The 12714-nt window shown below is 40.7% G+C and overlaps 1 protein-coding gene across 1 annotated transcript in view; it reads left to right on the plus strand.

Annotated features, from left to right (window-relative positions):
- The window catches only part of Plcz1 (phospholipase C zeta 1), a 49869-nt gene that overhangs the window by 13854 nt on the left and 23301 nt on the right, over window positions 1-12714 (plus strand). The window contains exons 3-4 of the mRNA XM_055610410.1: window positions 2233-2464; window positions 7195-7396. Coding sequence (XP_055466385.1) covers window positions 2233-2464; window positions 7195-7396 — 434 coding nt within the window. The remainder of the gene's footprint in view (window positions 1-2232; window positions 2465-7194; window positions 7397-12714) is intronic.

The following is a 12714-nucleotide window of genomic DNA, read 5'->3' on the forward strand; positions in this document are numbered from 1 at the left end:
TTCCATTTTCAGGTCATTTCCTTCACCTATTTGATTGTGTTTTCCTGTATGTCTTTGATGGCCTCTGTTTGATTATATTTTCTTGTATTTCTTTGAGGGATTTAATCGTTTCCTATTTAAAGTACTTCAATATCTTTATAAGTATAGATTTACAGTCATTTTCCTGTATTTTGGCTGCATTAGGATATCCATTGTTCCAGCCTCTGGTGGAGCCATCTTGCCCTGGCTTTTGTTGATTGAATTTTACACTGGCCTTTAGCCATCTGTTTGTCGCTGGCATTGGCTAGTAATTCCTGGAGCCAGCTGGGATTTTCAGGCATGGAGGGGGAGTCCTGCCTGTGTTGTATGCTGGGGGACTAGATCTCTGTGATACGCTTGAAGCTTTTCTCTTCTCTTAACAGTTGGAGCTATAGGCAGGGGGATTAGAATGAGGGTGTTTACCTTGTGTGAACCTGAGGTTTGTTATGTCTGCTCAGGGCTGCTGGTAGAGCTGTGATCTATAGGCTAGGTTTGCACATCTCTGGAATCTAGAGTCATCCTCAGGTGGGGGGTTAGCCCAGAAATCTGAGACTGGATCCGTGCATGTCTGGGTGCTGGGTTCTCCTCTTCTTTGTGTGTGTGGGGACATGCTAGCCTTTCAGAGTCAGCAGCCTGGGCCTTTGCTCACTTGCAGTTCTTGATCTCTGGGCACTGTGCTCTATCATCTTGGAACCAGATTCTGTATGTTCCTGTTGTCTGGCTGATCTCCAGAGCCAGACATGTGTCAGAGGCTGGGATTATGTGCCTGGTGTTTGGAGGTGGCACTGACCCCTGGGGAGCTGGAGGAATCTGGTGATCAGAATCTGGAACCACATTGGGAGTTGTGTTCAGTTAGGTGGAGGGCGCTGGGGGACTGTGTATCCCTTGGGTCTGGGAGTTGTCCACCAGGCTCTGGGACTGTGTGAACCTAGCTCCTGGGAAGTCTCCTTTTATCCAGGGAACACAGATGATGGTGTTTTGGATTTTGCAGCCAGGCTACTTGCCTGGTCAGCAGTCTCTGCTCACCTGCTTGTCAGATACCCTGTGCACAAGTGCACTGAAGTCATCCAGTGTACTTTCTAAGAAAGTTCTTTTTAAATTAAAACTCCTCAGTTGAAACTTCTGTTCCCAAGTGGGTTTTTTGTTTGCTCACTGCAATATGAAAATTCTGTTACTGTGATTACAATCTTTGTAACTTCAATCGCTTATGAGTTCTTTCATAATTTTGCTGATAACAGTATTTATTGTGTGTTTACCATTTCCTGCTTCCATTGCATTTTCTGCAGTTTTCCATAGCTTGCAATTGTTAATCAACAATTATACCACTGTCACTTTTTAATTTATTCTTTTGAAATTTTAATATTTTGAGTCAGTCTCATGTCACCCAGTCTGGTCTTGAAATTGCTGCGTAGCTGAGGATGACTATGAATTTCTGACCCTCATGCTCTCACAGGCATATGTTGTGATTATGGACATGCACCACTCGGTTAAATTTGTGTTAGTGGGGATCATATGCAGAGCCCCGTGCATGGTAGGCAAACAGCCCCAACCTGAGCCACGTTCTTGGCTCTATTTTTTACTTTGGCTAATCATTTTCTGATTCAGGACCTCATCGACACAGTGTTTGATTTTTTTGTTTTGTTTGTTTCACTTTTAAAGCCAGTGTCCAGCCAATGTCCTTATCTTTCATCTCATAGGATTTAAATATTAATTTTCTACAACTGTCAGATGAATCCACTCTTTCTTGGTCAAACTAGTCTTGTTTATTCCTGTACCAAACCCTATAATTCCAGAGAATTCTTTTCAAGGTGCTTTTTAATGACTGAATCCTCCACAGTCTACCACAATCTTGAATGGTTCTGACATTTATAGTCTAGGCTATGAATCATCAGCACACGATCATGGCCGGATGTGGCTTTAAGAAGGAACAGAAGTGTAATAGAGTACACAAAAGGAATGCATAATTGGAAAACATCTTAAAATCCTTATCTTCCCATGCACCCCTCTCTACCTTCTTTTGTCTTGACCAGCTTTTAACCTTTTCCTGACTTTAGCATTACTCCACACAGGTTATTGCATTTTATCTTCAATAAAGATCCAGTGTAAGTTCTAACTTTTATGAATTATCATACAGTGCATGAATACTGTGAAATTTACTTTGTATTTTTGGTTCTTCCACTATAAGCCCACCGTCATTTCTTTTTTTTTTAGTAGGAAAATGACGGACTGAAACAAGGAAAAATCACCATAGAAGAATTTAGAGTCATTTATCGATCTATTACTTACCGAGAAGAAATTCTTGAGATTTTCAACACATATTCTGAGAATCGGAAAATTCTTTCTGAAAAAAACCTGACCAAGTTTTTAACCCAAGAGCAGTATGAGATGATAGAAAATCACTCCCTTTCAACTGAGATTATCAAAAAGTATGAGCCCATAGATGAAGGTAAGCTCTGTTTCCAGTTAAAACCTATCAGTATATTCATATGTAAAGTGCTCTTATAAGTTATAGTCATCAAATTAAAATTGGGGGGTAGATGACCTTCTAAAAGTATAAAATTTTGTTTTTGTATTCATAGAATGTATATATATGTATATATATATATATATATATACATACATATATTTTTTTTCTGCAGCTATAATGTGCAGCAATGGTAAGCATCTCTACTCTGCTGGCCAGATTCTTCTTTTAAGTGAACTTCTGACATGTTCAGATCCTCGACTGTGAAAGCAAAATGTAATATAAATGTGTGGCTTTCCATGCCCATTCTTCCTCTGAATAATGACAAGGAGACTTGTTAATTTTATTAGAAGCTTAAGGCTCTATAGCTGGGCATATGCTCATCTATTCTAACCTGATAATTCTGGCCTGGCCTACTTCCCAGCCATGTGTCCTGTTACCTGCCATCTAAGTCTTGTCCTGATACCACCTCCTTCATCTGTGTTCTGATGGCGACTTCTCTGGGCCCCATCTAAGATTTCCCCACCCCTCTGGGCTCCAGATGTCCCACCTTAACTTTATAGCCCAGCCACCGGGTTGAGCATTTTATTTGACCAATCAGAAGGTGATAGAAAACAATGTTTAAAACACATTGAGAGAGAAGATGCTTCATAAAAATTACAGTGCTAAAGTCAGGACTGCAACCCGATCTCTGGGTACAGAAATCAACATTTGAATACACAACGCACAAAAATACCCCAACAACATAATATATGTATGTTTATGTGTGTGTATGTGTGTGCATGTATGTGTCTGTGCACTCACATACATACACAAATTAAATATTATATATGTGTGTTAATCTCACTGATATGATGAAAAAAAATACAAAATAGGATGAAACCAAAACAATTATAGACAGTCTGCTTTCTTATTCACGTTGCTATTTAAATATGCTTAAATAAGACAACATGGGCTTGTGAAATGGGTGCATAAGAATTACATGAAAACAGGTGTGCAAAATTATGGTCTCTCTGGACCAGCACTATTGACTACATGCTGTCTTTCCCATCACTGTACCCCACATCCGAGATGATCAGCTTGTAACAAGAAGACACTGATGTTGATCCATGTGTTTAGAGCTCTTGGTCCATGCTTTGCTCTGATGCTCCACACTTGTGGCAAGGCACTGTGTCACAATGGGTGTGTGTGTCAGAGGAATGGGAATGTGTAACAGTGTGTTTACTGTGTGGCTTGAGCTCACATATGCAGCTGCCTTGTTGTGCCTCAAAACTGTCTTTTCTTGATGTCTATCACTCCTGGCTCTGGCAATATTTTCATCCTTTCTCTCCCCAAAATCCCTGAGCCTTATGGGGATCTCTGTGATATTTATGTCCCATTTAGGGCTGTGCAAGTCCACAAACTCCTGGGTGAGGGTCTCTGTGTTAACTGCCATCTTACTTCCATGAGCATCTTCCCTGATGAGGTGGTTAGCGCTTGGGACATGAGGGGGAGGTGAATTTCAGAGACTGGTAGAGGCAAATCCTGGAGGAGCTTCCAGCCCAGAGTTAGGGCTGGGGCATCAGGCCAGCATGCTGCAGACAGGGAGGACAGTACACACGCCGTGCTGACATGATGGAGACAGCACAAGCCTCTTCTTGGCCTGAACCCGTTGACCTTTGTTGCCTTTAAAGAACCTGCACCAGTAGGTAAAGCAGCTAACAGCTGTGTCGCCAGCACTAGCTGGGAAGTTCTGCTGACCTTTCCTTCTTGTAGCAAGCTTTCTCTAAGGATGCTTGTGAATTGATGGATGGTGCGGCTGAAGCCCTTTATGTGGCTATTGCTTAGAAGCCATTTGCAGATGAGTGCTTTCAGTATCATCACATGTGAACACTGTAAAAAACTCATGCTCACACTGTCATGTCTGGGTGCTAAATTAAATATACAAAAAGGACAGTGACTGTGGAGCTGCGGCTTCATTTTAATTGGGGTATTGCTGTGTTCTCCCTCTCATCTTTTGAGACACTTAATAGGCAACTCCCTGATTGCATCACATGTCAGCATGTCACATGTGACAAGTTAGCCTTTCAAGAAAATCCTTCAGATTAACTTCCATCACAACCTGGTAGTTTTAGAAAGTATTTGTAAATTTATTTATTTGTGTGTGTAAGCATGTGTGTGGAGGAATGCAGCTTCCAGGAGTTGGCTCTTCTTCTAACGTGGGTTCCAGGGATGGAACTCAAGCTTGACTATCAAGTACTTTTGCCTGCTGAGCCATCTTGTGAGCTCTCTCCAGTGGTTTTATGTGCACAAAATGGTTTTGTTTTTTATCGTCTCCTTTTACTGTGTGTGTATGTACTCGTGTGTACAGATGTGATACAGAGGTTGATGTTGGGTATCTTCCCATTTGCTCTCTACCTTATGTTTTGAGGTGGGGTCTCTCACAGAATTTGAAAGTCACTAGTTTGGCTACGCTTGTGACCATCAAGCCCCGGATCCTCCAGTCTGTGCCTCCACAGTGCTGGGATTAAAGGCATGCCTTTTATTTCTAAAATGTGTGTTGGAGTTTGTGCTCAGGTCTTGATGCTTGAACAACAAACACTACCAAAGTAGACATCTCCCTAGTCCCTTGTTTTATATTCTATTATTAAATAAATTTATTTAATTATTAAACAGCTCAAAAGGACTACAAGCTGAATCCAATGAATAAATTAATGCGAACTATTGTTATGTTTCATGATGGTCTTGTTCTGAAAAAATCTCCATATTCCTGAATTTATATGGCTTTGAGACAGTTTGTGTATCAAATTTTATGTGTTTTCTTCTAGATTTTATTTTTTGACCAAAATAGGAATTGCAGGATTTCTTTTGGTTTACTGTTCTTTTAGTGACAGTGTTTTGAAAGCTGTCCTTTCACTTCCATCATGTCATAAACATTGGCTGACTTATATCACTACATGTTTCTGATGTATTAATTTTAATGGCTACTGAGCACTTTACTGAGTCTGTGCTTTTGTTTGTTTCCTTCCCCCTCTTTATTCTGCTTTTGTAAACAAAGCTAACGTTAGGATGTGTGCACACCACCTTTTGTCTTCTGCTGGACTAGTTCCTAGAAATTAACTTGGCTTAAGGACCAGGCCCTACCCTAGAGACTAGTCAAAGGGAAAGGCCCAGGCTCTAAAGAGAAAGGCTGGTACTCTATAGTGAAATGGCCACACTCTTAATGTGAAAACACCACACTCTAAAGTGAATCTGCATTTCTTCTTTCCCTTTGAGCTGAGCTGCAGTCAACAGCAACACAAGCAATGGGCATCTGCAGAGCTAAAAAAAAAAAAAAAATCTCTCTACGTTCGGTAACCTACAAGCTCTCTACAAGCTTTCTGGTAACCACTTTGCATGGATTTGGAGAGCTTAACCAGTGTCCATGTCACAGAGCAAGCAAACACATTTAGAACCAGGTTTTCTGGATCCAGAGCACATGTGCAGTGTGGGTGCACAAATAGTGAGTACAAAGTCGAGAGGTAACGAGCTGCAGGTGATTAGTCTGGGCTGCACGAGCGGAAATGCGTGCTCCCACTCCAGTGTGTATATGTGCACTGGTCGCTTACAGCAGCACTGCCAGGACAGCTTCTCGCAGGAAGTCACGCGCTCACGGAGGCTAGAATGCTCACGAGAAGCACAGCACACTGGGGCTATGAAATTCTATAGGAAACAGTGGCAGTGAGCCGCACGCAGCTGAAGGCAAGCACAGGAATAAATCTCACAAACAGAGCAACGGAAACCAGGCACAAAAACACACACTGGGCTGGAGAGACGGCTCACTGCTTTATAACATTTGCTGCTCTTGCTGAGAACCAGGGTTAAGGTTCCGTACCCATACTGCCTGTAACTATAGCAACAGGGGGTCTCACAGCCTCTTTTGGCCTCCACAGACACCTGTATAGATGTGAGCCTACACACACACACACACACACACACACACACACACACACACAGAGGAGTGAGAATGTTTAAAAAGCATATGCTGTATTCACATGCATATATACACACATGTGCACATACACATAAATTAAAAATTTAAAAATATTAAAAGAACCCAAAAAAACGTACACTATGAATTAATCCATATAAAGTACAAAAAAAAAGAAAACTAACCGATGATTTACATGTCCATGCAATGAGCTGGGACAACGACCAGTGAGTGAGCATGGGCTGGTGTCTGGGTGTCACAGCGGTCTGCTCTTGGACTGTTAGCTAGACATTGAAGCTTGTTACTCGATAACAGGCATACCTGAAGTATTTATGAAGTAAAAAATCAACGGTAATGAAATAATAGATGCTTAGCTATTGGTAGGGTAGAACTAAAGAACTTGAATTTGTTTATCAGGGTTAAAGAGATGGCTCAGTGGTTAAGAGTACTTGCTGGTCTTCCAAAGGACCCAAGTTTGATCCTCAGCACCTACATTATGGTTCACAACCACCTGTAACTCCAGTTCCAAGGGAGCGAATGCCCTCTTCCAGCCTCTGCAGGGACTGTATATATATATGTATGTATATATATGCAGACAGCCAGACACAGACACATGCACAGATAAGAATTTATATGCACAGAAAGATTTATAAATAGATTAATATTAATTATAAATATGTTCTACCACTATATTTACAAATGAAATATAAAACTGTAAGCTACTAATGGAATATCTGCATCTGTTCTACTTATTCTTTTATAGTGAAGAATGAACAGCAGATGTCATTTGAAGGTTTTGTAAGATATATGTTTTCATCAAATTGTCTAATATTTAAAGAGGATTGTAAAGCAGTATATCAAGATATGAATCAGCCATTAAAGGATTATTTTATTTCATCTTCTCACAACACATATTTGATATCTGATCAATTACTGGGACCAAGTGACCTTTGGGGATATATAAGGTATTTATTCTGAATCCTTTTTAATTTTAATTTTTAAATTAATTAATTAGCTTTACATCCCAATCACAGCTCACCCTTTCTCTTCTCCTTCCAGATCCTCCCTCTCCCCTCCCCTGTCCACACTCCCTTCCCTTTCTCTTCAGAGAAGAGGAGGCCTTCCAAGGATATCATCCTGCCTCAGCATATTAAGTTACAGTAGGGCAGTAGCCTCTTCTATTGAGGCTAGACAAAGCCATCAGGTTAAGGGAAAGGGATCCAGAGGCAGGCAACAAAGTCTAAGACAGCCCCTGCTTCTGCTGTTAGGGGTCCTAGATGAGGACCACGCTGCACCACTGTTACATATGTGTAGGGGGGTCTAGCTCTGTCCCATTGTTTATTTCAATTCTTTAAAAAACAGGTTTGTTTGTTTGTTTGTTTTCATTTTATGTGTATGTGTTAGTGTGTCATTATATGCTTATGAGTGTAGATGCCCACAGAGACCAGAAGAGGGCGTTAGATCTCCATGGAGCAGAAGTTTCAGGTGGTTGTGAGCCACTGGATGTGAGAGCTGGGAATCAAAGTCAAGCCCCCTGCGAGAACAATGTGTGCTCCTGCCTTTGCCTATCCAATGTACCCTACCTATATGTGCCACCATAATAACTGCTTTGGCTTTTAAGCCTCTTACATTTAGAGCTGCTGCTGGTACTAACTCAGCAGAGGGCAGAGTGATAAGGAGATTGTGCTTGAAAACAAAATTTATAGGGAACATGGCTCGCTCCTACCTTGATGATCTGTCCTTCATGAAACAGCAATGTAACATTCTGTGTGTGCTAGCTAGCATCCCAGGCTTCCCCTCTGGCCCTTCCTGTTGACCTCTTCTCCACAGATCTACACACTCTGAAGGTTCTTGAACAGTTTGGACATTTCTTATAGGAAAACACAACTTTTTAAATGCTTATCTAAAATACACTAGACTTTAACAAAGGTGGTTAGTATCAATTACTAGACATCAGGACTCAATATTCTAAGAAAAGCCAGTTTATAAATACAATAAGTTGTATGGTTTGGTGTTTCTGGATCAGCGTATTAATTAATTTACACAGGTTAAAGCAGTCCATGCCAAGTATCTCCAACTTTACATCCTACAAGACATAGGTCTGTTCATAGTGGGTACAGTGGTTTCAGCTTCCTCAGAGGAGCTCCAGCGGGGAATGAGAGTTTTTAGAATCCTCACTTGTTTTCAAACAAATTCATGGGACTTGGCAGATTAAAAAAGGCAAATGAATATTATCAGGAGAGGCTTATGAGAACAATAAGCCAAACAACATAACAGAATGTGATATGGGCTTGAGGGTGTTACCGTAACATTGTCACAGAAGGTTTCTCAGCTAACCTGGCTGAGGGTGAAGAGGGAGCCATGGAAGGACATCTTAAGGAAGAAATGCAAGTGCTTGGAATGTCCAAATCTTGGAAGATAGTAAAAACATCTGGATGCAAGTGTGCAGCAAATAAAGGGCTGGCGTGAGGATGGGAGAGTCAGTCTGTAAGGTCTTTTTGAACATGGAAAGGTAGGCGAGTCACCAGAGAGATTTTCCTTGAGACAGTGTCACAGTTTTGACACTGGAGGACCAGGGAAGACGCAGCAGGCTAGCTAACATACTGATGACTACAGATGATAAAGTCATGGGGCAGAAGATGATGACAAGTTGAGATGCTTTGAGGAGGTAGAGCCAAGAAGGTTTAACAGGTGGTGTGGAAAGCAGTAGGTGGGAGGGAGAGAAATAAAGTTGCTTAGTCCAGTAACCAAGTAGGGAGACTCACGATTGAATGTTGATGTTTACATTAAAGGCTCACTTTTGGTGTGGGGTGGGGTGGGGACGAATGAGGTCAAAACAAGAGCTCCAGGGCTCCAGTGCTGAGTTTGTGAAACTAATCCATTTCCAAGGCCTTTCTCAAGTAGGCATCCAAGCTTAATGGGAGTTTGTAGTTCAGAAGAAACATTCAGGCTGGACAAACGTAATTGGAAGCCATTAGTATGTAGGTGATATTTAAAGCTACAAGGCTGGATCATGTTGTTTAAAGAAAATTCTATAGGTAAGGAGGATAGAATCCCATAATAACATAAAATTATAGGTGAATGTCAATGTATGCCCTAATTAAAATCTAAGTAAATATATTAAAAAAATCGAATCATTTTAGAACTCGGTAAATAGTCCTAGTTACAACTGTGTGGTAGAAATTTCCATGCTATTCCAATTTTTAAAATTTTATTTATTTATTTATTACAATTTATTCATTTTGTATCCCTGCTGTAGTCCCCTCCCTTCTTTCCTCCCAGTCCCACATACCCTCTCTCTTCTTTTCCTTCCCTAGTCCACTAATAAGGGAGGACCTCCTCCCCTTCTATCTGACCTTAGGAAGATGATGACATTAGGGAGTTGAGACCTGATAAACTATTCCAATATTTTAAACAGAGAAATAAGTTCAAAATGCATCTATCAAGACATACAGAAAATACAAGAACTGTTTCAACCAACTTAAAAAATCAAAACAAACAAACAAAAAATGACTTTGTGTTTAGTTGAATCTTCTTTCTTGTTCCTTGAAACACCTTTGGAAGATAAATCTTAACACATCCTTCCAAATACCTTTGCTCTCAGAGAATGATGAAAATGATGTAACAGAGTCAGGGTGTACATTTCTGGTCCTTTCCCTTCTCTCCCCTCCTCATCCTGTGATGGTTACGACCTTCACGTGTCTCTACTTTAACTTTAAAATAGGAAAACCTAGAAGCATCATATTTAACATTAAATGTTTTAATCCACCAAGAATTCTCCAAATGTGAGGGTTGTGTTTTGGGACAGAGTTGTTGTATTAAATTCATTGAGAGTTGGGCTATATGACATTTATTATTATTTGCCCTATGATTATCATGGCAGTATTATCTAACCTGCTTTCACAAATAATGAGACACAGACACCTGTTAGATTTTATAATTGCCTTATTTACCTTAGGTCGGGCAGATATTCCTACCTACGCTGTCTGAATCACATCAGCATCCATCTCCCAGCCCCCACCCAATGCCATCACCTTAACCATCCTATCTTCCGTCCATAATCTTATAAATACTTGCTTTTATTCTTTATCCGAGCCTTTTCGTGACATTATTGGAGTCTTTCCTCCTGGCCCCATGTGGTTTCTTCTCCAGGCTAAGCCAGCCTGGTGTCCTCCTTCTTCCTCTCTCTGTTTTCGGTCATTCTCTCTGAAACCAGGGAATCTTAGCCACGTCTACCTCATTCTTCCCTGCCCAGGTTTCTGTTTAATGAACCAATCAGATATAGGCAGGTTTATGAAACAAGCATGGGTGTAATCAGATCTTGAGGACAGCATTAGAACAACTGCCAACACAGGGTGTCAAAAGTCCTAGGCTCACCTCGAACTTATGACATGGCTGGGGGTGATCTTGAACTTCTGATCCTCCTACTTCTACTCCTTAAGTGCTGGGATTATACATGCTTCCTGTCATGCATAGTTTATACTGTACAGGAGATAGGATGCAGGGCCTCCTGCCTGCAAGGCAAGTGAGCGCATCACTACAGCCCACCCCAGACACAACTCAGCCCTTTTTATTTCCAGTTATAATTCAGTCACAAATAAAAAGTACTCCTCACACAACAGCTGGTAACTTCGCATGAATAAAAACTATAATAATTTATACCCTGTTTTCTAGGCAGCATCTGAGGGAGATTTTAATGAAAACAGGTGAAATAAAGTTAGAAGTAACAGTTTCATGCCTCAAAGTCTTCCACACATGCTGCAGGGCCTGCAGAGATCCACTCAAAGGGCTTGTAGCGGTTGGAGCTAAGGAAAAACAGGACTTGCCATAAGATTTATAGTGAGCTGAAGATAACAGGCCTGCTGAGAGTGTTTCCTTAGTGAGTGAGGAATTATCTATCTTCTTTCTCAAGAGAAGAGCCAGAGTGAATAACAAATCACATGACTCAGAAAGAAAGTGGCTGGCTTCAGACAGTAAAACCACTTTTTGGTGGGGATCAATGCATACGTTCTGAAGGTACAGTTTTTGTAAAGGTTAATTCAGTGGTAAAATTGAGGCAATCTAGAGAATCAGCAAGAATCAACATTGTTGACAAAAATCTTTGTTAAAAGTTCCCTTTCACACCAAGTTTTGGATGGTTTTTCCTGCTGGAACAGAGCTCAAGTCCATTGTCCAGTAGAACTCTAGAGAACAGGTATTCTGTATTGATGAGAGTATAAAGCAATTTGGTTTGATAAACCTGAAAAGGAGGCCAAAGCAAAGTCCTCTCATGGCCATTAGAAAATAATACAAATAAAAGCTCCATCTTTTCTAATTTAAAAATCTAGATGCTTGTTAAAAAACTTAGAAGCTAAGACATGTGTTCATTTATAAGTCTACACTTATCCCAGTTTAAGGATCCTAAAATTAGACACCGTGTTAGCTGCCTCTGCAAGGATCAATGGTGGTTAAACAATTCCCTTCTCAGAGTCGTCCAGACACGTTCCCTTAGCACAGGAAAAAGAGCCAGAGCTCTGCAGCTTTACATTATGGTCCACCATCACACACATGGGTAAAGAAGTACATTCTGTAAAATCACAGTCTGCAGAGGCCCAAGAAACACTTTATTAATTTATTTTGTCTTGGTCATGCCTCCAGGACACAGAAAATTCACTCATTCTCTTTTTTCCAAGCTGCCCTAGGGAACACACAATCTTATCATTCCCCTGAATGCAGTGTAATGACTTGTTATCACAATTGCTTCATCTTTCTTCACTGCACTCTCAAGACTGGCTCAACTCCGCTCCTCAGAAAGGGACTAGTTAGGTACCCAAAGAAATATATATATATATATAAATATATATATATATATATTTTTTTTTTTCTGGAAAGCATATTTTCTCATATAATCGTCTCATCTGGTATGCTGTTTGGTAAGACTGCTGATTGACAGAAACATGTTATGCTGGCATTTCAGTCCCTGATCCAAGCGATTATGCCATGGAACCTGACTATCTTACATGCTGATGATTGAGTCAAATGAGTCTTGGAGGTAGTGGTCCAAGCTGTGCATGATAGCATGTTTAGGAACATCCATTTATGTACCACCAAAACCAGCTCTGGACATTGTTAGACATATGTGGGACTCAATAGACCTCTACTTGAGAACTGATCACCTAGAGAAAACAGATGGCATAAGCTAGCCTGAAAGCAACAGCCTTATCTCTACAGAGAGAGCAGTTCTATGCTTAGACAAGAGAATTGCTTCAACTCATTCCAGAATGGGTATCTTCTAGGGCTCTGA

The sequence above is a fragment of the Psammomys obesus genome, unplaced genomic scaffold, assembly GCF_907164565.1.
Source record: "Psammomys obesus unplaced genomic scaffold, mPsaObe1.curated_primary_1811, whole genome shotgun sequence".
NCBI lineage: Eukaryota > Metazoa > Chordata > Mammalia > Rodentia > Muridae > Psammomys > Psammomys obesus.